Source organism: Alosa sapidissima, chromosome 1 (genome assembly GCF_018492685.1).
Source record: "Alosa sapidissima isolate fAloSap1 chromosome 1, fAloSap1.pri, whole genome shotgun sequence".
Lineage (NCBI taxonomy): Eukaryota > Metazoa > Chordata > Actinopteri > Clupeiformes > Clupeidae > Alosa > Alosa sapidissima.
In genome coordinates this window covers 43182064-43209880 of record NC_055957.1, presented here as the reverse complement: position 1 = coordinate 43209880, position 27817 = coordinate 43182064, and the positions used below count along the sequence as shown (strand labels likewise).

General features: G+C 45.2%; 2 protein-coding genes across 3 annotated transcripts; one reads left to right on the top strand and one right to left on the bottom strand.

Moving 5' to 3' along the window:
- The first annotated feature begins 159 nt into the window (after positions 1 to 159).
- On the top strand, positions 160 to 6282 carry prpf38b (pre-mRNA processing factor 38B). Of its 2 annotated transcripts, XM_042096287.1 has the most exons (7): positions 160 to 658; positions 1447 to 1525; positions 1695 to 1781; positions 1968 to 2042; positions 2842 to 2900; positions 3531 to 3763; positions 4994 to 6282. In XM_042096287.1, the coding sequence occupies exons 1-7, from the start codon at positions 440 to 442 to the stop codon at positions 5745 to 5747; spliced, it is 1506 nt and encodes a 501-aa protein (XP_041952221.1). In that variant the 5' UTR covers positions 160 to 439; the 3' UTR covers positions 5748 to 6282. The 2 variants fall into 2 exon arrangements, with proteins under 2 accessions (XP_041952221.1, XP_041952229.1); XM_042096295.1 differs by lacking the exon at positions 2842 to 2900 and having other exon boundaries at positions 1447 to 1515; positions 1695 to 1846; positions 1968 to 2028.
- Positions 6283 to 6366: 84 nt separating this feature from the next.
- LOC121704923 lies at positions 6367 to 27124 on the bottom strand. The gene is made up of 31 exons (XM_042085512.1): positions 27042 to 27124; positions 23860 to 24120; positions 23490 to 23759; positions 23084 to 23344; positions 22363 to 22623; positions 21560 to 21820; positions 21196 to 21456; positions 20541 to 20801; positions 20171 to 20407; positions 19517 to 19774; positions 18893 to 19153; positions 18382 to 18639; positions 17803 to 18066; positions 17190 to 17453; positions 16591 to 16842; positions 16020 to 16280; positions 15546 to 15806; positions 14954 to 15217; positions 14012 to 14269; positions 13392 to 13652; positions 12823 to 13089; positions 12286 to 12543; positions 11687 to 11947; positions 11042 to 11305; positions 10069 to 10329; positions 9512 to 9772; positions 8890 to 9150; positions 8288 to 8578; positions 7727 to 7963; positions 7519 to 7554; positions 6367 to 7433 (listed from the first exon to the last, which is right to left on the bottom strand). Exons 4-31 carry the CDS (start codon positions 23292 to 23294, stop codon positions 7147 to 7149), a joined length of 7038 nt encoding a protein of 2345 aa, XP_041941446.1. The 5' UTR covers positions 23295 to 23344; positions 23490 to 23759; positions 23860 to 24120; positions 27042 to 27124; the 3' UTR covers positions 6367 to 7146.
- Between the last annotated feature and the right edge of the window lie 693 nt (positions 27125 to 27817).

Below are 27817 nucleotides of genomic sequence, written 5' to 3'. Positions count from 1 at the left end.
CATGATTGCTACTCTGACACACTGGTACTCTATGTCTTTCTGGAAATTCATCATAATTTTGATGCATGTTGATAAACATACTCGTAAACCAAATGCCATTGGACCGCTGATACAAACGTAATATCCCCTTCCGTTTCTCCTACATTAGTGCGCGCGGCGCGTTGGCCATCTTGTTCGACAGCTCATTGAAGACATCGTTTCAGCCCGCACAGAGTTTTAAATCATTTGTCGGGTGTTGTCTTGTTCCGAGAGGACGTTTTTTGTTTTTTTGTTTTTGTCTTCTCGTGTTACTTTTTGAATATAATATATGGATCTCGAATGTAATTTGATGGCGTTTAAGTTGTAATATTTCGATTGTGTGAGCTGCAGTTAGCTTTGCTAGCTACTCTGCTAATTTCCCACATATTGCCGCTCGAGTGAGGTAGCTATAGCCACAGCTATGGCAAACAACGCAATTGTCGGGAATCAGCAGCAACAGCAGGCCGTGAATAAACCCGCCTCAGGGAAGCATGGGAATGTGTTGCCCCTTTGGGGCAACGAAAAAACAATGAACTTGAACCCCATGATCCTCACGAATGTGCTTTCATCTCCGTATTTCAAGGTTCAGTTGTATGAACTTAAGACGTACCACGAGGTTGTGGACGAAATCTACTTCAAGGTAACGAATCGAAAATGGCCATTAGCCGACTAGCAACTACTACCTGCAATTAGGAATCATCTGACTAGCTAGCATGCTTGCATACTGTACTTCGTGATAATGTTTATGAATTTTATAATGTGTAATGCAGGCCTGATTGTTCTTTATATGGTTGACACTTCGTGGCAAACAGCGCTAACAAGCAATTTCATCTTTGGCTAACACATGCTAACATTCAGCCTTGCTAGCAAACGCAGCGGAGCGCTAACGTGAACTGTTGGATAACATTAACGTCTTTGGTCACATTAACGTTAGTCTTGGGATGTTGTCTGTTGCCTCTGTAGTGACCCATTTAAATAGGACGCGGTGATGTTGAATTTGACTTGGATGTGGTAATTAAAAATAATATTTGACATAAGCTAGGTGCCTGGCTATAAAGAAAGATGACGTTCGCGCTACGTTTATGTCAAACCATGCTATTTGTGGACATGATGTAGACTGCGGCGGAAGTAACATTACAACATGGATGGTTGTGGTAATCTTGCTTTACTAATTTCACATTTCTATTGGCCACAGAACTGATGTTAGAAATCAATTCCAGCATAATGACCAATAAGAAAAACTCTGAGAGTTGGACATCAGGTTGGCTTGGGGATAGGATAGATGTAGACCCATATGGCATGGCTGGCCATGGCTCAGACTTGCCAGAAATACTGATGCCATTTGCAGCACCCATTACAGAATTTAGAAGGATATATAGAATTAGGCTAATGACCCCTAATCTTAAACCATCACCATGTCTTCTGCAGGTCACACATGTGGAGCCTTGGGAGAAAGGCAGCAGAAAGACCGCAGGCCAGACTGGCATGTGCGGCGGGGTAAGTAGAAGTACGTGCCTCAGAACCCTAAATCATCACATGAGTGTGACTAGGTGACGAGCTGAGAACATGAATGACTCACAACAGAGTCTATGCTTTATCTGGTTTATTTTCTAAAGCAGAGAACTAAAAAAGGAAAGGATAAATGTCAAGTCACCAAACACTCTCCTGTTCTGCAGGTCCGTGGCGTTGGAACCGGAGGTATAGTGTCTACGGCCTTCTGCCTGCTGTACAAGCTGTTCACTTTGAAGCTGACCCGCAAGCAGGTGATGGGCCTGATCACACACACTGACTCTCCCTACATCAGGGCTCTTGGCTTCATGTACATAAGGTGTGCATCTGCTTAACTCGTCTACCACAACTTAAAACATGCTTTAAAACAGTCATTCATCATGGAAGTACTGTAATTGGATGTCCAGTCTCACAGTATGCTCGTTGTCCTCCTGTCACAGGTACACCCAGCCACCTCCTGATCTTGTGGACTGGTTTGACGGTTTCCTTGATGATGAGGAGGTATGTGGACACGGGTAATGCTTTACAGATTTATCTTCTGTTGATGCTAAAGTAGTGCATGGAGATTATGATTTATTCTAGTCTTATTTGTATTGTGATGCACATAGCTGATATTCACCTTTGCATTCATTTGGCCTAATGAGTTTGTTGCGAGTGGAATAGGCAAAAAAGCTGCTCTGATGCTGGTTGTCAGGGTAAGTATTCATAGGACTTGGAAGTAGTGAAAGTTTGAAAGGCATGCCATGATTTTTTTTTTTTTTCTTTTTTTTTCTTCTTAATTTCTTTAGTCCTTTATTCTGAGATGTATTCAGGACTCGTTGCACCTGCTTGATTTAGATTTATTACCAAAATGAATGCACTGTCCCATTTGAAATTTTTTTGTTTGTTTGATTTTTTTCAATCAGTACTCGGACCACGTTTTAACCTAAATGTTTTAATTGGCTAAATTATAGAACTAATTTAACATGGCTAAAAATATGATTCTAGCTAAAGGATGTCTTTGACATTCAGTGCTTTAACACTGTCTTGTGAGAATTTCCTGCCTGGATAGCTGTATAATCTGCCCTACTATTTCACACGTGGTAGGGATACTGAAGTCTAAAAATGCAGCTATGTTTGCCCCCTATATTTATCCGCTTCAAACAGTTGATCAAAATAATAGGATTTCTAGCCCTCTCATGCATTGACCATTTGGCTCACTGTGCAACCAGGCCTACTCTCATTGGTTTTTATTTGTTTAATTTTCTTTGCATATTAAGCACATCTCATGAAATCAACACCCACCCGGCTAATTTCCAATGTTTTCTCCTTTAGATGGCCGTTGCGCAGCAGGTGAATTGGATATTGTATCTCAACACAGTTGGTTTGCGTGTGTGAGTGCAAAGCGGCTGTTCTACCCATTCAGACTTGGTCTCCATGTTGCTGGTGGTGTACGCCTTACTTCCTCTCCCTGGAGTGCTTGCACTGCGGGTCCCCCCAGACCCCCCCCCCCCCCTTTCCCACCCAAGCCCACACCTCCCGTGGACCTTTGGCCTAAAGGAGATTGAGAGAGATGTGAAGCCCATGCATGATTGTGTAATGATGGCTACTTTTATTGTTACATACATGTTTCTTCCAGGGGGACGATGTTTGGGGAGCCTGCAGTGTAAACACCCCCGAAAGAGGATTGGGCTTAGTTATGGGGGGGGGGGGGGTCCATTCTCATTCAACCTATGTCCTGAGTTCAACTTATCCAGGCATAGTAATTGTTGCATATGTGTCAGTATTAAGCAAGATGAAAACAGAGGTGATATGTCAGTATTTGGTCATCACAAATACTTGTTTTGTTTGTTCGAGTTGTTTTTTTTTTTTTTTTTTTCTCCCCAAGAAAAAGCAACGAGGGCTTAGCGAATCAGTGTAATTTAAGTTTTTGTTTCTAAGATGTGAACTTGAAAATTATGTTGTGTCAAGCTTCATCATTGAAAGTATTTCCTTTATTCTTTTTGTCACGCTTGCCTCGACAGGAGCTGGACGTGAAGGCCGGCGGGGGCTGCGTCATGACCATTGGTGAGATGCTGCGCTCCTTCCTGACCAAGCTGGAGTGGTTCTCCACACTGTTCCCGCGCATCCCAGTGCCCGTGCAGAAGATGATCGACCAGCAGCTCAAAGCGCGGCCCAGGAAGCAGCCAGAGAAGGAGGAGAAGGCCGAGGAACCCGCGGGAGAGTCAGCACGTCAGGGGGAACGGAGGCGCTCAAAGTGGGTGAAGTGTCAAATGGAGAAACCCCACTTGCACATGATATCACTTGCACATGATATTATAACTTTACGTTAAAACCCCACTTGCACATGATATTGGCTCTTATAACTTTAAGTTACTTGAAATTACTTGAACATTGTGAAATGTATGTGTTTGAACAAATAAGTCAAATTATTTCTTGGAAAACTGTTCAAAGTAGTGTTCAAAAGCACCCTTCCTTCTTAAAGCAAAATTCAGTTTTTTAGCACGTTAAGGCCCTTTTCTGGTTTGTTTTGGATGAACTAGAGTGGTGGACACCGAAATTTTGACGATTGGTCCTGTCTTGACTTTTCTGACTCGTTTTGAATCGCCTTTGACTGCTCAGGGTGGCTGCCAACAGGCATACTGTAGGCTACTCAAACATGTCCTAAAACAACCCTTAACGTTCGTTTTCAAAACTGCAACTAACCGAGTGGTTAGCGGAGTTCGTTGACTATTAGCAGCAAATATATCGGCGCAATGTATGATTTCCAGCCGTCTTATTTGCTAGGCCTATTGTGGAACTATTTATTCAGACACCTCACAACCGTGTATAAACTTCCGCTCAATATTTGAACCTGAAGCATAGACGGTAGCGCAGTAATATCAACGTGCAATGAGTCTTCCAACAGAAATCAATGGGATTTTACAAAATGGCAAATAAAACATGTCATAAACTGTATTTCGCTACGCTACTTGTTTTGGAACATCAACGAACACCACTAACCACTCGGTGAGTTGCACAGTTTTGAAAACGAGCGTTAAGGGTTGTTTTAGGACATGTTTGAGTAGCCTACTACAGAATGCCTGTTGGCAGCCACCCTGAGCAGTCAAAGGCGATTCAAAACGAGTCAGAAAAGTCGAGACAAGACCAATTGTCAACATTTCGGTGTCCACCACTCTAGTTCATCCAAAACAAACCAGAAAAGGTCCTTAAAGTGCTAAAAACCGGAATTTTCCTTTAATCAGCTGGTCTATTCCAATCTAGCTGTTTGACGGAGGGACACTGCTCCTTATTTCTGTCTTAATAGACATGAAATCATTGTTTGAACTGAGGTGTGTTGGACACAGTTATGTATATACAGTAGCACTTAGTTATGCTGTACAAATGGGGGCATATTAAAAGGTGACCGGATCCATCCCAGTTTTTCAGTCACTGCTCTCTTTTGACTGGCTGCTTTTTGTCCTCTGTCCTGTGTGTTTCCTTGCAGGACTCCGAGTCCCAGGGGCTCCCCCAAACGCAGCCGTTCCCGCAGCCACCAGAGAGAGCGCCGTGGCGTCAGCTTCGACCGCGAGCTGGAGCGCGAGCGCGACCGTCAGCGCAAGGAGCGCGAGGGCAAGGACCGAGACCGGGGGGACCGGGGAGAGCGCGAGCGCGGCGACCGGGATCGGGACCGAGACAGGGAGCGGGGAGACCACGAGCGGAGGCGCTCGCGCAGCGCCGAGAGGCGCAACCGGCGGAGCTCCAGCCGGGAACACCGCAAGGAGAAGGAGAAGGAGCGAGAGCGCGACGGGGAGAACGAACGCAGCCGGCGGAAGGAGCGCGAGCACCACCACGAGCGAGACCGAGAGCGGGACCGGGACCGAGAGAAGGACAAGGAGAGGGAGAAGGACAAAGAGCGGGAGCGCTCCAAAGACAAGAGGAGCAAAGGGGAGGCGGAGGAGCGGCGGCACCGGGAGGAGCGCGAGGAGAAGCCGCGCCACAGTAAGGAGAAGAAGAGCAAGAAGAGCCGCAGCCGCAGCAGGGAGCGCCGGCACAAGGCCGAGCGCTCCAGCAAGAAACGCTCGCGAAGCCGCAGCCGCAGCCGGCACGAGCCGCCGGAAGAGCGGGAACGCGGGAAGAAGAGGGAGGCCAGCCCGAGCCGCGAGAAGGAGCGCTCGCACAAACGCAGCCGCAGCCAGGAGCGCGACGCACGCAGCAGGCGCAGCCAAAGCCCAGATCGCCGTGACGACGGCTCACCTTGATGAAGACCCACCCCCCCACCCCCCAGTCCTGCCCAAACCCTCGACCCACTTCACCTCAGTTGGCCAGCTCTTCTCAACAACCTTTTTTATTTTTATTTTTTCTTCATTTCTTTTTTTCCCCTTGTTTTATCTTTCTGTGTCAAATTTCCTCCCCCATGACTAAAGACAGTAAAAGCTAAAGAGAAGGACAAAAAAAGGTTTTGTGCAGCAGGGGACCTTGTTCTCTTCCGGGTCCCCTTACTGTTGTGCCTCTGTAGATACCTCCCTGTAGTCTCCTCCCCAGCACAAGAGCTCTGAATGGAGAACAAAAAAAAAAAGCTTGTTTTTTTTCTTTGTAATTGTCATGATTTTATTTCTATTGTTTTCAACAATCCTCTGATGTGCTTTGTACATAAAGTTCTGAGAATGTTTTAAATTGTACGGAGCGACCACAAATTTGTACCATGCACTGAGCTGTGCTGAAATTGTGTTGTGTTTGGTTCATTGCTCTGTGGCATTTCTTTTTCTAATAAAAAAACTTTTATGAAAGGGGAAATTAGTCTGTTAAAGTGGACATGAATAATATTAATTGGCTCTTTTTTGGAAGAGCAAGTCGATAACTTGGTGAGTGGGAGCCATTCAAAACATGCATCAGATTTTTGGTGCTATTTGTATGCAGACATTGGAAGTGGTAGAAAGTGTTTCATGTTTATTTACATTTAATTTAATTGGTTAATATACAAAATAAGAGGTGTCTTCACACTGGAATAGAAAATATAGTACAGGTTTTTTTATTTGGAGCGAACACGTTTCGCTAAGCACTTCATGGAACCTGATAAAGTGCTTAGCGAACTGCGTCCTTCACTCCAAATAAAAAATCTATGTTAATGGTGATCAGTGTGCAGTGACTTATTCACTTTTGGATTATTCTTATCTGCCTCACCTGCACCTGTATCACTAAAGTGCACAGGAATGCCTATGGGCTTAGAAAAATATAGTACATTTGGCATTCATCATTTCAAAGACACTGAAATTCATGCGTTCACAAAAGAAAATTTTTGCATATACACCCAAGAGTGTAATGTGCTGTTATGTATATTTAGGTGCTTGACAATTTCTTCATTTAATATACAAAAAGATAAGACCTGAATTACAGACAGCTTGTCAAAGATGTATAAATGGAACACACATTTAGTAGGTTTGATTATCAGATACTGTAAGTGAAAGTTTCATTTCAAAATATTTTACGTCCATAACGTTTCATGAAAGTTCATTAGAAAGTTGTTAGAAAATACATCTGCACATAAAATGTGACTGGCCCTGATAAAGCCCATACAAAAATCATTTGAGAGTACTGTCCCCAACCACTCATTAGCTTTGTATGCTAGCAGGCTATAGTTTATATAATGGGAGAACTGCCTTAGATGCTAGCACTAGTCGTGGCACAGGCTGGTTCTGAGTATAAGGTGCTGGCGAGCGAGTCCATGACGGCCGACACACTGAAGCAGTAGGTTGTAGCCGGCTTCAGGTTGGTCACACCCGATGACTCGCCGTAGACCGACATCACTTCGGGCCTGAGTGGACGGGCAGTGAGAGGCTCTCTGACCCGCAGCGTGTAGTGGGATGCCCCAGGCACTGGAGTCCACTCCACCCGGACGGAGTCTGTTCCCACCTTGGTTACTGTCAGCTCAGGGGCAGGTAAATCACCTGCAGATAAAGAGAAATCCCAATGAATCCTAAGAATATCATATAATGTATAGAGCCAGATGTTTAGTAGGAAAATATAACTTACTGTGAAGGGATCTTCTTCTACGCTGTAGGATCTCTGCTGAAAGGATCAACAAACAAGGCACAGGCCATCAGTGACACTTCAAGCATCCAGACAATCAAGAATCCAGCCAAGACGTTGACCCCAAAGAGTCCTGTTTGCCTGTAAGTATTGTATCAGGTAGGGTGTATGTAACAAAACATGCATATTAAATGCTAAGCCACATTCTCACCATGTGTGACTGAGACTGGGTTGCTTTCCCCAATGTTGCTGCTGGCTGTCACTGTGATGCCCTCGCTGTTGACACCGTTCACAGTGCAGGAGAGATCGGTGGTGTTGCAGATCTCAACCGGGACTGAGCCAGACACGTCGTACACGCTGTACTCGGTGGCAAACACGGAGGCATTCCAGGAGACGACGGCAGACACGTTTGAGCCAGTGTACTTCACAGTCAGAGGAGGGCAGGGTGCTGGGAGACAAGTTCAGATGAAGCATTACACTCACGCTCTAGTCGAGTCAGCTACTCACAATAACAAAGCAAGGAACTAGTGTAGTTGCCCAGCTGATCCTGAATCAGAGAGGGACCTACATCAGAGTCAGCTGATAGGATATCAGAGATGAAGAATAGCACATAGCAGTCAACCGCTGGGAACCAGCGCCCCTCATCATTAATGCCAGAGTGAGTCATTTCATGGGATACTTTGGGAAATGTAAAAGGACCTTGTGGTCAAGAGCAACTGTGTAATCAACTAGGCATGCTACACTTCAAGAGGACACTGATGAATAGTCCAACCTGTGGCTCCAGTGACCGCAGCCGATGCGGGGCTCATGCCTGCAGAGCTCCTGGCCTTCACCGCCACGTTGTACGTGGAGCTGCAGGGGACAGGGATCTCGAAGAAGCTCCTGATCGTCCAGTAGGAGGAGAACTCGAACAGCATCTGCGGGTCTCCCAGCAGGCTCCCAGAGATTTCCAGCAGGTACTGGGCGTCGGGGCAGTCCACGGCGCTCCACGAGGCTCGAAGCACCTGCCTGTCGTCCATCATGGACCTGAGATGGACCTGCAGGCCCTCGGGAGCACAAGGGACTGTGGGGGAGGGGAGGGGAGGGGAGGGGACACAGAGGGAGTAGGGGTCAGGTATATTAAACATATTAAAGCTGCATGGCCAAGCCAAGCTGTCAAACAAATGACTCAGATTACCCTGTGCATTCTCACGGCACTCTGAAAAAGCATTTCTAAGCTATTTTTTCTGTTTTTCTCCTAAAATATATCTAAACATTTTTAGAGATCTGTCCTGAGACATTCAACCCGCACATAAATCATATTAATCAGTCAAAGCATACTTCAACTGTAGTTTGAGTTGAGGATTTGAAATGTTGTGAGGGTGTGTAGCCTACCTAGTCCGTCCGTCAGCGGCTCACTGAACGATGAGTTGCACTGGCCGTCCGAGGCCTGGACGGTGAAGTTGTAGGTGGTCCCACACTCCAAGCCCTCCATCAGGCACGACTCCTCTGAGCTGTGACAGTAGAGCATGCTGCTGTTCTCTGCCTGGGCGCAGCCGGTGTAGCTCACCGCGCCGGTGCTCGCTCCCCACGACAGTACCGCAGAGCTGTTACCGCACTCCACCGCCAGAGACAAGCTCTCAGGTGGACAGGGCACTGCACACAACGTACCAGGAAGATCAAGGGTTACCTTCAAAACACGTCACTTACACACCCACACAGCTAAAAGGTACTGGACCGAAATACAACTTCCAGTAAAATCTAAAATTAACTAAAAACAAAAAATAGTTTTCACCTTGCTTACATACTTACAAAAGCTTGAAAATAGTCAAATAAAAGTTGAAACTATTGTGTATCCTGTCGCAAGTTGTAATGAGGTCAAAATAAACATGTATCTGGCCATAGATTTGAACTGGGAATGGTGAGGATTTTTAGGGAATTGGACCAGATCCATTCAAAAGTCATTGGGCCATCTATACTGTCCTTTCTATGTCTCAAAGCCAAATGACCCTCTGACCTGTGCTGAAGGTGACGGGGGGACTGGGCTGGCTGGAGCAGTTCTCATGGCTGGCGCTGAGCGCGAGGCTGTAGGCCTGGCCACAGTGGAGGTCAGTCAGGGTGCAGTTGCTCTGGGAGGTGTTGCAGCTGCGCACGTCTCCGTCTCCTGCTGTGGCAGTCAGCTGGTAGGACTGGGCCACCGGTGATGGGCTCCAGGACACAAACAGTCCGTCGGACTCACAGAGCCTCTCAGCGCTGATGTTCACAGGGGCACAAGGAGCTGCAAATAAAAGAGAGAATAGGATGATTATTGTCTTCCTTGTTTTGTTTTATGATCTGTTTTTTTTCTTCCACATACCAACATTTTTATGGACTGAACCCTGTTGAGTATGTTGAGCATTTGAGATTATTTTAAAATGATCTGATTTGATATTGCCTCAACGGATTTGATCTAGGGCACCAGTTCATCTGCCCAGTTGAACAATTTCTAACATAAATAACCTAGGGATACCACTATAATATATCAGTGCAAACTAGTCATACATTTATGCTTCCCTCCTCACGTCCTTGTATTACCTGTACTAATCCTGTAGGGGGGGCTCCTGAGGCTCGTGCATGTATCGGAGGACGCAGTCACCACGATGGTGTAGTGCATGCCGCAGCGCACCTGTGTGAGGTTGCAACTGGAGCTGGTGCTGTTGCAGGACAGTAGCGTGTAGTCACTGGCCTCTGCCGTGGCCGTGTACAGGTGGTCAATATCTGAGGACTCCCACACCACCTCGATGTGGTCAGCATGGCACTCGTGGAAAGCCACAATGGAGGAGAGGTTACAGGGGGCTAAAAGACCCAACAGGAATATTATATTGTTATAATGTATTAGGAGGTTATTCTATGAGGAAACTCAGTATTGTAAATGTCAAACAGATATGAATTAAAGATTATAGACTTCCTTTATATCCTGTACTTGATTTGGAGAACAAGCTGCTAACAACTGAGATAACACTTGTAAAATGTACATCTGTATTATAAGTTGCTTTCCATTAAAGGTTGTATCAGCGATAGTGGGGATACGTCACTTCTGTTGATGTTCAAACAAAACAGAGCTAGCTCGCTACTCCCTCCCCCTCCCTCCCATGCAATTAAAACTCCTAAACACGCATCTCGTCGGTTATTGGTTAAAACACTTTATTTTGCCTTTGAGGGGTTGCCTCCTTGTTGGGAGCAATTGTTTTTGTACACATATCTCGGAGCCTAGGCTGCCTACAGACGCATTTTTTTTATGGCCCGCTTATTGGGCAGGCAGCTAGCGGATCATTAGGAAAGATTAGATGAATGTGATAATTTATGTTCGGGCCTTTTTTGGGCCTGAAATCGCTGATACAACCTTTAATCTTTAAAATGATTGCACGTAAATTAATATGATGTTATATAGCTAATTGAATGAGTAACACTGACTGTTGTGACCCATATGCACAGTATGTAACAACCGTTTTTTACAATTACCAGTATTTACTTTGGGTGCAGACACCCGGCACATAAAGCACCCTACCTGTCTCCATCTGAATGGCCGGGCTGGGGGGGCTGGTGCAGTGGTGGTGCGTGGCGATCACGTGGAAGGTGTAGCGGCCACTGCAGCCCAGGTCAGGCACGGAGCAGGTGGTGCTGTCGGTGGTAGTGCAGGAGGAGTTGTGCCTGTCCTCGCCCACGGCAATCACCGTGTACCCGTGGGCACCCCGCGCCTCCTGCCACGACACCCATGCAGCGTTGGTCACACAGTCCAGATGTCCAGACACGTTTGTTGGAGAACATGGAGCTGAAACAGAGATAAAAATGTAATGATTATGATATAACACTTCTGTCCAACGTGAGAAAAACAACCAAAAATGATGCATATGACATGTAGCCCATGAAAAGAATACTTCGGTTAATAATAGCTACTGAAATGTGTCTATCAGTTAATGCTCTACCAGCCATTTATATACAGTAGTTACAGTCCAGTTGGTAGCCCACGTTAAGAGGTGGACATGGTGCTGAAAGGTTAACGAATCATAATGATTTGATCAAAATATGTTCAGTTTTCAAATTATTGCATACATCTTGTGGTTCCGAATTAACGTTTGACAGTTTCTTGCCGTCTTAAGAAGGTTTGCTTGTGCTTTTCAACAGCACTACAAACACACACACACACACTCACCTGTATGAACTTGTGTGACACTACTCTCCATGCTGCTGCAGGCACTGTCCATCGAGTAGACTGACACATTGTAGGTCTGTCCGCACTGCAGTTCCTGTAGGTCACAGGAGGTGGCGCTGCTGTTGCAGGTGGCCCTGTGCCCACTGGCTGCCTCGCCCACAACCAGGTACAGGTTGTCACCGCTGCTCTGCTGCCAGCTCACCGTGGCTGTGCCCTGATCACACTGTAGGTTGGTCTGAATGTTGCCTGGGGCACAAGCGGCTGAAAGAGACAGAAGCAGGGGTCAGCACTGGTCAGCACAGGTAAGACTTCTCAGGATTCAGTGGAAAACAAAGATAGACAATAATGTCTGAATGAATGTCCTTTAATAGACGATAGATTTGCAACAAAGCACTGGAAAATGTACTAAAATAAAATTAGTATGCAAAAAAGTATAGCCCTTATGTGGCGCAAACAACTGGAAACAAGGAATCATGGGGAAAGAATGGAAAGGGAAGATATAGAATAATCTACACCACTGATTAATAAGCTGAGACCTGACAAAGCTCTCACTGTCCTGTCTTGTAGAAACAGCACCTGCAGGTCTGTAACAAACCCACCTGACTGCAGAGTGAACTCGGAGTGGACACTGTCACACACCCCATCCAGCACCGTGACGGTGACGTTGTAGCTCTGGCCGCAGTGCATGCTGGGTAGTGAGCAGCTGCTGGATGAGCTGTTGCACCCTACTTGGTGTCCGTCGTCACCCACAGCTTGCACGAGATAGTTATCAGAGCCGTCGCCGGCCTCCCAGGACACTAGTGCACCATGGGTAGTGCAGTTCAGCTGGGCACTGGCATTCTGAGGCTCACAGGGGACTAAACACAAGGAACACAGTGGACACAGATACGATAGGTCAGTTTTGGTAACAGAGATATACAGGAGAAAAAAAAACATGGTTGATCCTATCCATCAGGTTTGTTAACAATAATAACAATATATATTATGATACTATGACTATGCATATGATATTGTCATTACCGGTCATCACTACTTGTTGATACTACTTGGTCTCCCTCTGTGTGTCTGACTGACTCCCTCTCTCTCTCTTACATACACAGCCTCAACAAGGCCCACACTCTCTCTTGCCCCCCTACCGGTATCTATGCTGATGGGGCTGCTGAGTTGGCTGGAACAGGTCTGGTCGACTGATTGGGCGCTGAGAGTGATGTCGTAGGTCATGCCGCAGAGCAGGTCGCTGAACTGGCAGCTGGTGCCGGTCGTGTTGCAGGTGGACGCGTAGCCGCCGCTGCCCTGGGCGCTCACGGTGTACGAGACGGCGCCGTGGCTGTGGTCCCAGATGACCAGGACAACACCCGTGGAGCAGTCCACCGTGTTTGTCACGTTTACGGGAGCGCAGGGAGCTGATGGGAGAGATTAGGAGAGAAGACAGGAGTCTCATAAGTTACCACGGCTTCATTCCAAAGGTTCCCTGGATGCATGTTTTAAAGGGACACCAGGCAACGTTTTCGTGTTAATTAATCATCTTCGTAAGTCGGTATATGGTTAAATGACTCATTACGGGGCGAATGAAGGCTCTCTCGCCCGCCCCTACTATATTTGTGCAGTCATGATCACAGTACACAATACAAAAACAGTTCAGCAGGGAAATATGTTGAGAAAAGACAGCAATCAGTAAAAATGGAGGACTTCATCTTGCCCTTACCCATATATAGGGTAGAGCTGTTGCTTGGAAGGCTGGAGCAGTTGGCATCAGTAGCCATCACCGTGACGATGTAGCGCTCGCCACACTGAAGGTCGTTCCAGGTGCACAACGTGTCATTCGTCACACACTGGTGGGTGTCACCATTACTACTTGTTGCCAAGGCGGTGTACATCTGCGCCCCGTCGCTGGAAGACCAGCTGACAGAGCCGGTGTGATCCTCACACTGGACGAAAGTGTCAACGTGAGCTGGGACACAAGGGCCTGTAGAGGAGACCAAGGGTTAGAGTGTCTGGGCACCTCTAAACACACAGTTTACAAGTCTATGTGTACTATGATGTAGCACATTTTCAGCACTATTAAAGCCTTATATGGCGGATGATGTACATTTGGTTGGCTCAGTGGTTTGAAACTTAAAATCATTACAAATTAAAATAGACTTCATTTGTATGTATGAATTCATTAAAAAACACGTTTTTTTTTTTTTTTTTCAATTTACACAATGGGTAGTGAAGAAGTGCACTGATAACTAATGATTAATGATGATTAATTGCAGCCTTTACAATTAGTTAATTGCATTATTTCAAAATTGCGATTTCAGTAGCTGCACATATGAGCTGTACCGGTCTTGAACTGCATGAGGGCACTCTGTGGCCCGTCACAGCGGTCGTCCCGTGGGGTTACAGTGGCGTTGTAGGACTGCCCACAGGGGAGGGTGGCCTCCAGTTGGGACTCTGTGCTGTTGAAGTCCACCACATATCCCAGGTGGCCAGAGATACTGATGATGTAAGACAAGGCCCCTGGGGTATTGTCCCAGTCCAGTGTCACGGTGTCATTGTTGCAGGCCACACGGGCCGTCACATTCACAGGCTGGCATGGCTCTGAAAGACGAAAAACACTGATTTGCGGATTTTGTTTTTGGATTACAGGCAGGTTATATAACCTGTTCCAGTACCTACAAAACTGAAATGGAGGACATAAGACATATGATTATGATAAGTATGTAGAAATATAAAAATCTTGGATTCTCATAAATAAGAATTTTTCCTTCTGAAGTGCGTCAAAAAGTAAGAAATTAACATGTTATCAACAGAATAGTATGTGACCTGATCTGACAAAAAGGCAAGTCACAGATTCTAATTTTGAGATACAGGACGATTACTTCAAAAATCATTGAAAATATAGATTTCTCTTTTTTGGTGTTATATGAAAGAAGAGGCATTCAAAATTATTTTCCCTAAGTTTCATAATGAAGACAAGAATGTAAAGTTACAAAAATGATTATTCAAGTGGGCAAATCCTACCTGTACCTGCCTGTAACCTGTAACTTCAAACGCGATTTGCTCAGTTTTTCAATTGGAAAAAGATGCAGGGTTGGCCATAATTCAAAATGCTGTATCTTGACAAAAGATATGACTTTCACCAGGATATCGTTTTCTCAATTTTTAATTTTGGGTCACTCACTGTGACTCATTTTGCCAGATCAGGTCACATATGATGAAGAACAATAGAGACCAGATTAGTAGCCCAATGCTTATAACGTCCAAACAGCGTGTCAGTCTCACCGGTCTGGATGTCCACCGCGCTGCTGGCGTTACTGGGGCACAGCTGGCCGTGGGCAGTGACGGTGAAAGTGTAGCGCTCCCCGCAGGCCAGACTGGGGAACACACAGCTGGAGTTATCGGAGTTGCACGTCTGCACGTGTCCGCTGGTGCCCTGGGTGGCGGCGCCCGTGTAGTGCTGCACGCCGCCCTGCTCCGCCCAGGACAGAGTGGCACTGAGGGAGCCACACGACTGGTCCACGGACACAGACGTCGGAGCACAGGGGCCTGCACAGGGGTCACAGGTCAAACCAAGAGGTTACCAAGGGTGATAGATGAGGTCCATCCACACAGAGAGGAACACTGAGCCTTTGTGTGCATGGCTTGTGTACACATGGAGACACATGGATGATCACCTTAATGAGGCTCCATAGTAATTCTACATCAAAAGCAAGTGACGTCAGACAAGTTACAGAAATTAGGAAATTAATTACTAATTCTATAATAATTCTATAATCCTAAATTATTATAGATTAATTTATTTGGCGCATTTGACCAAAATCCATGAATCCTGAAAGCAGACTGTGTATCTGTGGCATTGCTGCTGCACACTCACGGGTCTGGAAGGTGACTCCCGTGTCGTTGGTGAGGGCACAGGCCTGGTTGGCAGCGGTGATGGAGAGGTTGTACGTCTGACCACACTGCAGCCCGGTGATGTTGCACTGGTCCTGCTCGCTGAAGCAGGAGGCCTGCAGTCCGTCAGCACTCAGCGCGGTGACCGTGTGGTTGTCCGACCCCATGCTCCCACTCCAGCGCACCGCGGCCATGTCTTGATCACAGTCCACGCTGACCGTCACGTTCCCCGGCAGACAGGGAGCTAAGGAGGCGGAGCAAAAACTGGACTGTAATGTTGTTGGTGGCATGCCCACTGTCTCCTGCTGCACCACTTGCCTGTGTTATGGTATGTACATCCATTTCTAACTGTATACAGCTTAGAGATATATATGATATGTGATGACAGCAGGCTACAACAGCTCTTAGTCACTCCAGCGAACTGAAACACGTGTCCCTGATGTCTGTCCATAAGTACCTGTCATCAGGCTGGGTCCACTGCTCATTGAGCTGTTGTATTCTGATCCAATGGCCGTGACGCCCACAGAGTACACCGTGCCACACACCAGGCCCTCCATGCTGCAGGACGTATCCGTGGTAACACAGGAGGCCGGATGGCCGTTCTGCCCTTGCAGGAGGACAGCGTATCCCACGGCGCCCAGGCTCTGCTCCCAGGAAACAGTGCCGGTGTTTGTCTCGCAGTCATTGCTGGACTGGACGTTCTGTGGAGCACAGGGCTCTATGCCAAACAAACAAACAAAAAATACACAGCAGTCAACAACACTCGCACACACACTAAAACCACAAGACCTACATATAGACCAACACGGCATTTAACACGGCATCACCCGTAATCTATACAGTCTCTGTAGATGTGTAGATTGTTCACAATAAAATATACAATCACACGCTCTGTAAGAACATGTCTGTATTGTTCATGTTCTCAGTAGCATCTCTGTGTGGGCTACCAGGCAAAGCCACACCTGCATCAGTGGACAGATAAATCTTACCGGACTACAGCAACACCTCACACATACTGTATCACTCACCTGTCATCAGCTGGTACACCGCAGACGTGTCCTGGCACACCTGGTTTTGCGCCGTGACGGTGACGTTGTAGACCTGACCACAGGCCATGTCGGAGAGGGCACAGCTGGTGGTGTTGGTGCTGCAGCTGGCGTTCAGGCCCTGGGGGGTCACGGCCTCGGCGGTGAAGTTGACGGCTCCCCGGGTAGAGTTCCAGTGGAGCTGGGCGACTGACTGGCTGTAGTCCACTCTCAGGTTCAGAGGAGTGCAGGGCTCTGGGTTAGGAAGCGGACATGGATAAGTTAAACACAGATAGCACTCAGTAGTGGTGCAGGACATCCATATACAGTACAACCATCTCTGGTACACTGCATAACAGTGAACTCAAGATGAAATGTTTACAAACGATGCATAAAAGAACACAAAATGCTAAAACCACATAAAAATCACAAAATCCAGTGTGGCTGGCAACACCCAGGACATAAAATAAAACCACATGTAACAGCACTGATTTGTTCTAAATTAAATCTACTGTTCTAAAAGACAAAATGTGTCATTTTGTCTAATATCACCATGTTGGGATTTGTGTTTGTACTGTCTTTTTGTCCGGTTAGTAACTGACCTGTGATGAGGTATCCAGGCATCTGTGCGGAAGTGTAGCAGGTGTCTCCATGGGCAACCACTGCCACAGCGTACTCCGCTCCACAGACCAGCGCATCCAGCTCACAGTTGGTGGCGTTTGTGTCACACGTCACGTTGTGTCCGAGCGACGCCGTCTCTGCCACAGCAGTGTAGGACACGGCTCCAGCGCTGTTCTGCCAGGACAGAGTAGCCGTGCCCAGCTGGCAGTCCAAGATGGCCTCGATGCCCGTGGGAGCGCAGGGCTCTGAGGGAGACAGAGAGAGAAATGGAGTTTCAAACACCTGCAAGCCTTTTACAGAATAGAACTGAATCTTTCCTGTGGTATCTACAGTATCTCATTCAGTTTCATTTAATTCATCTCAACTCAACTAAACTCAACTTAATAAAATAATATCAATTTATATAGAACCATAAACAATAGACATTGCCTCACAGTGCTTTACAGACCTAAACCCATTCAGACAAATGAGACTAAGCTAAGCTTAACCCAGAGTTGCAGCTGACGAATTTAATAACTAGAGAAAGCAGTGAATATGACTGTTTTGTGTGTGCTAATCAGCACACTATCAAGCATCCTTCTCTCGTGTACTAACCTGAGTGAACGGCAATGTCTGTGCTGGCAGCACTGCTGCACTGGTCATCTGACGCCATCACAGACACGTGGTAGATCTGCCCACAGTGGAGCCCGGAGACGTTGCACTGAGAGCCCAGGGACTGGCAGCTGGTGGACTGGCCATTACTGTCCTCTAGCATGGCCGTGTAGGTGTCCCCTCCAGCACTCTCAGTCCACTGTACCGTCATAGTAGAGTTGGACATGCAGTGGACTGATGCCATAACATCACTTGGTACACATGGCACTGAGGAAAAGAAGAAAAATAGCATGAATAAAAAGACATGAATTATTAATTAACTAATAATTAACTAATTAATTAACAAATTAACTAAACTAAAACCTTTCAGAAATTCTTCTACTCTTATTTCTTTGAAAAGATTAATATTTAGTTATAGTTATGTGTAACCAAGTAATGACGTTCCATATTGTTTTCTCATATACTATTGCACTCCATGGTCTAGACATAGGGAACTTGCTAATGTACCTGTGCAGCTAATAGTCTGATACTAATCATATCATACAATCAGTTGGTAGTGTGGTCTTTTAGGTATTGCCTTACCTGTGTGGATTTCCACAGGTGAGCTGTTGCCACTGCTGCAGTTGCTATGTTCAGCAGACACTGTGATGGTGTAATTCTGTCCACAGTTCAGAGTTGAAAGGTCACACGTCGGTGTGGTTGAGTTACAGGTAGCAGAGTGACCATTACCATTTGCGACCACAGTATAAGCCACTGCGCCATGACTACTGTCCCAAGTTACTGTTGCTATGTTACTGCTGCAACTGATATTGGCTGTGACATTCTCAGGTACACATGGTGCTGCCAAAACAGAACAGAATACAAATCTCAGAAGTATTTATTTAATGTCTTGCCCTTTTTATGGCATTCCTTCATTTGTTTGGATCACCAACATTCTTCTGAAAGAATGATGACCCAGTGTATTTCTGATGTGTCATACTCTTTCAAAACTTCACTTTCACCAACACAACAACACAACCAAGTATCAATACCAACACCTGGTACATCTCTACCAATCATCAAAAATAAACTCTTTTCCATCCATTTCCCATACCTGTCCTGATAGGTGGACCTGTGCTCTGAGAGCTGTTGCAGGATTGTCCCTCGGCGGCCACCGTCACCGCGTAGGTCTGTCCACAGGGCAGGCCGCTGAAGTCACAGCTGGAGCCAGAGGTGTTGCAGAGGGACTGCTGCCCGTCTGGCCGCTCCAGAGTGGCGATGTAGAACACGGCTCCAGAGCTCGGACTCCAGGACACGGAGGCTGAGCCGTTCTCACAGTGGAGGGAGGACTGGACACTCTCAGGCAGACATGGAACTATGGACAGCATTGAGGAACAGAATCAGAGGAGAGAAGAGAGAAAGACTTTTCCTATTATTTTAGAACTCAAGAACAAGGAAACAAAATTCAAATTAAAGTCGATAGACATAGGATAATACTAAATCCAAAATCCATATGACTATTTTTCTATGATAATGTTACTGACCATGATTAAACTCTAAAGCTGTTTTCAATAACCCCGAAAAGACAGAAAACTAATATGTTAATCATACATTTAAGCTGAATACATGAGTATGTTTCCCGACCATTCGCTCAGAATATTCAGTCTATGGAACATTTTGGAACATTCTGGAACATCTCTCCAGCAGTGCCGGTGCCTTGATCCGTCCTGTGCCTCACCTGAGTATTTCTGCATTGTGTTGCTGGGCAGGCTCTGGCACTGCGACCCTGTCGCCGCCACACTGAACGTGTAGAGCTGACCGCAGCGCAGGCCACTGACCTCACATGAGGTGTTTGTGGAGGTGCAGTTCAGCCTGCGGCCCTGGCCGTCCTCTGCTGTAGCCGTGTACTCGCCCGCGACCGACCCAAACCACGACACCAGCGCCGAGTCCGACCGGCACAGAATGTCCACCTGCGTCAGAGTGGACGTGCAAGAGGCTGTGGAGAAACAGAAGATGGCCACGGAACTCAGAGATGCAGGGCAGAGCCACAGCTGGTGTAGCCAGCTAAAGACCACCGGAGAACTGCTCCCAGAGGAGCTCAGAGCTACAGACACACAGAGCGGCTACAGACACACAGTTTTTGGGCTGCATGACCATGACTGTAACTGTCCACACAGGACACTGACTGACTGCATTATATTCGGTGCACTAACACCAATCAATTACTCACTATAAAGCAGTCGGATCATCGCTCTTCTAAGTTTTATATGTTATGAAATGGTGGTGAATAAACTGTAGTGGGCTATTAATGTGAGTGTGAGTGTGAGTGTGAGTGTGAGTGTGTGTGTGAGTGTGTGTGTGTGTGTGTGTGTGTGTGTGAGTGGCCTCTGACCTTGCGTGAGGGGGTACAGATCACTGGGGGCGCTGGCGCAGCCATGAGCTGAGGCGCTGACGGTGACGTTGTACTTCTGTCCACACGGCAGGCCACTAAGGGAACAGTTGGAGCTGGTGGAGCTGCACATGGACACCACGCCCTCACTGCCCGACGCGTTCACCAGGTAGGTGACGCCCAGCGCCCCCTGCGGATCCCAGGAGACTAGCGCCACTTCGGCATCACAGTCCAGCGAGGCTGAGATGGACAATGGAGGACATGGGGCTGAGGAGCAGAGGAAAACAGGAAGTGAGGTCAATATCTGCACTATGGTTTAAATGATGTTATACGTGCTTTAACCAGACCTTGAGAAAGAAAGATGTGGACCTACCGGACTCCATATATATGGGGGTGGAGGGGTAGCTGTTGCACGTCCCGTCAAAGTGCTGCACCGTGACGGAGTAGTTCTGTCCGCACGCCAGCACCGGGGTGGTGCAGTGGTTGCCCGTGTCACTGCAGTTCAGCCGCCGCCCCTCGCCGTCCTGCACCACCGCCGTGTAGGTGCCTCCACTCAGGTGGCTCTCCCACATCACCACGGCGTGGTTGGCAGCGCAGTCCCGGATCGCCAACACAGAGGTCGGGGGGCACGGGGCTGGAGCAGCGATCAAAGATGGAGGAGAGATTTCAGGAGGTAACTCATATAAGATGACATATCTACTGGGTGAGTGTTTCTCCTGAGATGTGTTATGTGTGATGTGTGCTGAATGCAAGTGATTGTTGATTTGTGTGATGATATTTGATGTGTGATGAGATCGATCTCAATGGAGACCTGTTTATAGACAGCTTATAACCTCTATGTGTAAATGTTAGCAGCAACCACTTTCTATTAGTGCTCACTAATAGAGAAAAGTGCTTCTTAAATTAAGCCTTTCCACCCGTAACAAACATCCCATTAATCAAACTCTCCATGCTCATCCTTCCTTTAGAAGTCTACTGTCCAGTCCTCTGGCCCTCAGCTGAGCCCAGCCCCAGCGTTGCCCCCTTACCGGTGGTGGCTGTGGCATGCTGGGTCTCGGAGCTGTTGCACTTGATGTTGGTGGCGATGACATAGGTGTCGTAGGTGGTGCCACAGCGCAGGCCCTGGATGTCGCAGTGTGTGTCCATGGCCGCGCAGGAGTGTTGGGAGCCGTCCGCGTGCACCGCCATGCCGATGTAGAAGATGGCACCATTGCTGGCCTCCCAGTCCAGAGAGACCGAGTCCACCTTGCAGCTCTCCACCAGCGTGAAGTTCTGAGGGGTGCAAGGCACTGGGAGTAGAGCAGGGAAACAGTTAGGTGTTTATATTGAGACACACACACACACACACACACACACACACACACATTTCATGAGCCTCTGAGCTGGTCTCACCTGTCTCGGCCACCTCTCCCAGTACGCTTTCGGTGGTGCACTCGTCGTGCGAGGCGGTGATCCAGATGCTCAGCACCTCACCACAGCTCACGGCGTCCATGGCACAGCTGTTGGTGTGGGAGCTGCAGGTGTAGGTGTCGTTGCGGTTACCCCGTGCCTCCACCGTGTAGGAGAGTGCCCCCGCCGCCGAGTCCCAGGTGCTGATGAGCACATCCGAGTCGCAGTCGGACGACGTCTGCACGTTTACTGGCAGGCAGGGAGCTGAGGACAGAGCAGAGCTTTTAGTACAGGAGAACACAGGAACGCTTTCTCCTTCATTACCACGCCATTACCACTGGAATTTGTGTTGAGTAGGCTTATGGACTAATGCAATCGTAGTTATAAACCTTGTGTATAAAGAGTACCCATTATTCTTGGTTTATATCAGCCTCTGCCCACACAGTCTCTTCATTTTCCCTGTTTGTGTGAGTGAGTGAGTGAGTGAGTGAGTGAGTGTGTGTGTGTGTGTGTGTAGGTGTGTGTGTGAGATATTGTACATACAGAACTGTTTCTGAATTGGCACCTGAACTGCCATAGATGGTTACCAATGCCTGCATTGAAAGTTTATTTTCGAAAGAGGTGTAGCCTACCCTACCCTAAGACTATTAAAAAATAAATGTCAGCACTATCTAATTCCTTGTGATGTGAACTTTATAACTGGGATGGGTTATAAGCAGCTACTTTATACTTCTATTGCACTGTTCTGAATAATGTTGTCCTCTCTTTGAGTTTGTCATTTACATCTATCCAGGGGCCAACCACACCTGTGCTCTGGTAGATGGGCTTGCTGGGGCCACTGTTGCAGGCCCCAGACACTGCGGAAACCGCAAACTTGTATCTCTGGCCACAACTGGTGCTGGTAAAGAAGCAGGACGTCTGCGTGGTCTGGCACGTCACCACCTGGCCGTTGGCATCCAGCGATGTGGCCACATAGTAGTTGGTGATGTTGGTAGCATTCCAGCTAAACACGATGACATTACTGGCACATTCGTGATATGGGGAAAGTGCGACAGGTGGGCAAGGCACTGTGGAGTGGTAGAGCGAGAGCAAGAGAGACAGACAGGAAGGGAGACAGGGAGTTGAAAGGCAGACAGATGGGCAGACACACAAACAGACAGAAAGACAGACAGACAGATTGAGATGGTAAGAGAGTGAGTAAGAGACAGAGAGACAGAGATTAAGTTATTATGCTGTCAAACCGAGCAGAGAAAAACACTCAGTAAACAATTGCCACCTGAAACTGTGACCTTTAAAATCAACCTGTCCATTATACACACACTGTAGGCTTCTGTGAGAACGACAGAGGATAATCCTATCTGTGCACATAGACCCGGGTGTGCATCATCTTCGTCTGAGAATGGCAACGCCTGATACCTATGGGAGCACTCCTAATCGACAGCCCCCTGGGAGAGGTTCAGGCAGATTGTTTATTTTGCGTCTGGCCAGTAGCGACACAGGGGCTTTCCATGTGAGACGCTGGCTCACCTGTTTGGAAGGAGGCTGTGTAGTTTGAGGTGCTCTCGCAGGCGTACGAGATGGCGGTGACGGAGACCAGGTACACCTCGCCGCACTGCAGCATGGTTATCTGGCAGCTTGTCGATGTGGACGTACAGCTCAGCGCGGTTCCGTTGCCGTCTACCGCCACAGCTCTGTAGCTGTCCGCACCAAACACCTCGTCCCACGTAACAGTAGTCATGCCACTTGAACAACTGTATTCCACTTCTACCAATGTCACTGAGTCAATTGCTGAGGGGCAGGAATGAATAAAGAGTGTCTTAATTAGGAAAATTACGATATACTTACAAAAAATATATTTCATGCTTAATTTACTTCAAAGGCGCACCATAATAGGTCAACAAAGGAAGCTATTCGTAAACATTTCACCACTCACTGCTTGTTATGAGAGTGACATTTGAAGACTCCCCAGGCTCCAAAAAGGCATTTACAGATGATACTCCTATGGTGTATGAAGTGCATGGCTTAAGATTTGTAATTTCCAGACTGCTTCTGCTCGTTTCGTGAATGACAGGTGTTGCTGCTGAGTCGTCGTTATCCGTAATTTTAACTTGATACAACAGCACTCCTTGTACAGAGTTCCATGATACTTGCGCAGCGTTTCTCCCGTTTGCGGTCACAACTACACCACCTGGCGGCTGCACCACTGTAAAACATCAAATGAGAAGTGATGCTAAATTAGGGATTGGAGTCCGATTATCGTCACTCACTGACGTATATAAATTAGGAGGATTTTCGTTACTCACGCGTCGTAATGGTCTTGACAATACTTTTGGTTCCAAATCCAGCTTGGTTAGATGAAAACACGAAGCAGTTGTATGGTGTTTGTGGTTGAAGTCCATCTATTTGCTTACTTTGAGATGTGGTAGTGAAGTTATAATGCTCGTTATTAAATGTCCCTTCTACCACCAATAGATAGTTATCGGCGCCGGCCACACTTGACCATTGCAAACGTATTGTCGTACTTGATATAGGTTTAGAGTATATCAGCTGAGACGTTGCTGGAACTGCAGGGGAATGAAGAAATACATTAGCCTATAATCAGAATAGACCTAACCAATCGATCAATTAATCAACTAGAAAAGCATTTCCTAAAGGAAATACAGTGCATGAAAATGCAAAAATATGATGTAAAATATCCTCCTGGGAACCAAGAAAAAAACAAAAAATTTTGTCCAACAATTTCTTTTTTTTGTGATTTATTTTCTATTTAGGATTTTAAAAAAACATCTTACAATTTTTATTTTTTTAAATTTATTTTTATTTTAAATTTTATAGCATGTCCCCTGTGGTGGACAAAAGGACCGTTTTACTATGAAAAGGTAGCCATGAAAAAAGACAAAAATGGACAAATTATGCTTTTAGTGGTATTAAATTAAGGGTAAACTTAACCAAATATAAGGGAAATGTTATTTATCCTTCTAGACTACTTTATTTGCCTTTTTGGACAGTTGTATTTCTTTTTTCTGGATTGTTCATTTAATTTTCATGTTTTTCTTTCATCTGCGATAATTCATTTTTTAGTCTTACTCTTCCTCGCTATCTTCTTGAGGCACAGGTTCATAGTCCTCATCTCTGTTTCACTCACTCATCACCTGAGAGCTCCAAATCTGACCCCCCTCATTCATCCTATACAAATGATCTCCTAAATTTCCCAAAACATCAAAATATTTTGGTCCTGGTGTCCATTATAATGGACATTCATAAAGTCACTATTATTTCAAAATGTATAAATAACTTAACTTCTTTCAAAATTAATCATATGATTCCTGACATTTTCATTAACAAGACCATATATTGCCATCATAATGAATGCTTAATAAGAAGACACTATTTGACTTATCTCTCCTCCTTCCATAAAATGTGTTTGTTTTGATGTCAACCATTTTTGAGAACCAGGAAGAGGAGGTTCCCAGCAACCCAGCCAATCACATGATATATCATTAGAAAGCCCAGGATGTCCTCTTTAAAAGACCACAGGAATTTTCTGTAAAAAAAGGGGTAAAGGGGTATGCTTCTAGAACTTATGTCCACTACAGAGGACATAGGTCTATGGATTGGTTTTCAGGAGGATATCATACAGAGTAAAAACAAACTATATTGGTTGCTAGGTAGATGAGGTTTAATATAGTTGGAATGACTGAACAGTTAAATAGGTGGATAGTTTAAATGGTTGAATTATTTAGGTAGATAGTTGATGATAACTGACAGTTGAAATGGCTCTAATGTTTGCTAGCAGTTATGCTAACTATGCTAACAAAGATAATAATGCTAACCAAGTTACTTAACTTAGTTAATTTAGCTAATGTTTTCTAGCAGTTTTTAAAAAAAATTGAATAATGCTAATGCTATTAACTATGCTAACAATGCTAACTATGTGACTTAGCTAACTGAGCTAATAATTTATAGCAGTTATGCTAAAATGCTAAGAATGCTAACATTTTAACCATGTGACTTAGCTAACTTAGCTATTCATTTTTAGCATGCTAACAATGTTAACTATGTTAACATGCTAACCATGTTACTTGGCTAACTTAGCTAATATTTTCTAGTAGTTTTGTCAAAAATTATAACAATGCTAATTAGCATGCTAACAATGCTAACTATGCTAACCATGTGACTTAGCTAACCTAGCTAATCATTTTTAGTAGTTATGCTAACTATGCTAACTAGCATGTTAACAATGCTAACATGCTAACTATACTAACCATGTGACTTAGCTAACCTAGCTAATCATTTTTAGTTGTTATGCTAACTATGCTAACTACCATGCTAACAATGCTAACATGCTAACTATGCTATGCCATGTGACTTAGCTAACCTAGCTAATCATTTTTAGCAGTTTTGCCAAAAATGTTAGCAATGCTAACATGCTAACTATGCTAACCATGCTAACTAGCTACAGTGGGTAGGAGTCATAGTTGATCACAAGTGTTGACATAGTTGATGACAAGTTAAAAGTTGTTGATAGACAGCTAGTTTAATAGATAGTTTAATCATAGTTTAAAAGTAGACTGTTTAAAAGTTGAATGTATATTGTTTAAAAGTTTAAAAGTTGAATGTAGATAGTTTAAAAGTTGTTGATAGACAGCTAGTTTAATAGATAGATAGTTTAATGATAGTTTAAAAGTAGACCGTTTAAAAGTTGAATGTAAAAAGTTTAGTAGTTTAATGGGTTACATTGTTTAACAATGGATTATTGTAGTGAGGACTTTTATTTTGAAACAGTTTTGGACAGAGGAAACAGTTGAATAGGATGTGTAGTCTTAATTGACCCAGATTGTATGCTTAAAGCCTGAGACTGCAGGTGGCCTGAACACCTGGCATAGGATTCTAATTGCTTAATGGCCGTATTATGATGTCACAATCGGCAATGTTAAGTCTATGGGGATTTTAAAAAAGTTTTTCTTCAATAGTTTAAAAAGTATAAAAGTTTCAAAGTTGAAAAGACATAGCAATCTGGTCCGTTTAAAGACCTACGTTACAAAGTTTGAACGAAGTTTCTAAGTTAAACTGTTCAAGAGAAATTACGTACGGAAAGAGTGGTAAGCGGAATAATAATAATAATAAGTTGCCTAGGAAGAACAGTACAGTGCATTTTCATGCACTGTAATAAGAAGTTGTTGCCTAGGAAGAACAGTACAGTGCATTTTCATGCACTGTAATAAGAAGAAGTTGCCTAGGAAAAACAGTGTAATAAGAAGTTGCCTAGGAAGAACAGTACAGTGCATTGTAATAAAAAGAAGAAGAAGAAGAAGAAGAAGAAGCCTAGGAAGAACAGTACAGTGCATTTTTGCACTGTAATCAGAAGAAGAAAAAGCCTTGGAATAACAGTAGGCCTACAGTGCATTTTCATGCACTGTAAAAAGCCTTGGAAGAACAGTACAGTGCATTTTCATGCACTGTAATTAGCCTACATTAATCTTACCTGTATATGCGTGTTTACTGCTTGTGCAGACAAGATAGTAAAACTGGAAAACTTTTAAAGTGACTTGGTAGAATCTCCCTGGCCTTAATCCTTGAACCAGTTTTTGAGTGCTGCTTGGAGTTAACGTCACCACAACTGGAGCAAATCTTGTGTCATTTACAATACTTAAATCTAGAAAGTAGTTTGTGGCTCCCGTATAATTTGTCCACTTCACTGTTAAGGCTGATGCAGAAGGAGACGTTACGGAAGTGATAGGACACTCTAAAGAGGGGAAAAAATGATATATTCATGAAATGTTGACCAATTAGGCCTATGTTGCCTAATTATTAATTTACTTGCAATTGGCCTATTTTATCAATGCATTTTATGTGAATACAAAAGCATCAGGAATTATCTCAAACTAAAAAATGAAAAACCCATTATCCAAATGAAGTTTAAACTGAAGTTAATTCTTACCTGCAAGTACATTCTGTACCTGGATATAAAGGGAAAAAATACCAATAACATAACTCACATTGAGTAAAAGCACATGTATGTTATTAAAAATGTAGGCCTACTTAATTAGTAATTCAATTTAGCAATCTGTAATTGCTGAAGAAAGTAATCATTCATTTATAATATAAAGGTTAAGGTCTACTGCAACTAGGCAACCAGAGATAATTGACAAACATATCAAATATAATTCCATATTTAAAAATGAATCATTGATGTGAAATTACTTGAGTCACAGATGCCAGTATTACTGAAATAAATAATCCTTCCAACAAATCCATTTT

Coding starts and splice junctions, on each gene's coding strand:
- prpf38b (XM_042096287.1), top strand. CDS start 440: ATGGCAAACAACGCAATTGTCGGGAATCAGCAGCAACAGCAGGCCGTG. Junction 1,782..1,967: donor TGAAGCTGACCCGCAAGCAG/GTGATGGGCCTG, acceptor CTCCTGTCACAG/GTACACCCAGCCACCTCCTG. Junction 2,043..2,841: donor GAGGAGGTATGTGGACACGG/GTAATGCTTTAC, acceptor TTTCTCCTTTAG/ATGGCCGTTGCGCAGCAGGT.
- LOC121704923 (XM_042085512.1), bottom strand. CDS start 23,294: ATGACTACTGTTACGTGGGACGAGGTGTTTGGTGCGGACAGCTACAGA. Junction 19,775..20,170: donor TCTGTACCCCCTCACGCAAG/GTCAGAGGCCAC, acceptor GTTTCTCCACAG/CCTCTTGCACGTCCACTCTG. Junction 7,434..7,518: donor TAGAAGAAGATCCCTTCACA/GTAAGTTATATT, acceptor CTTTATCTGCAG/GTGATTTACCTGCCCCTGAG.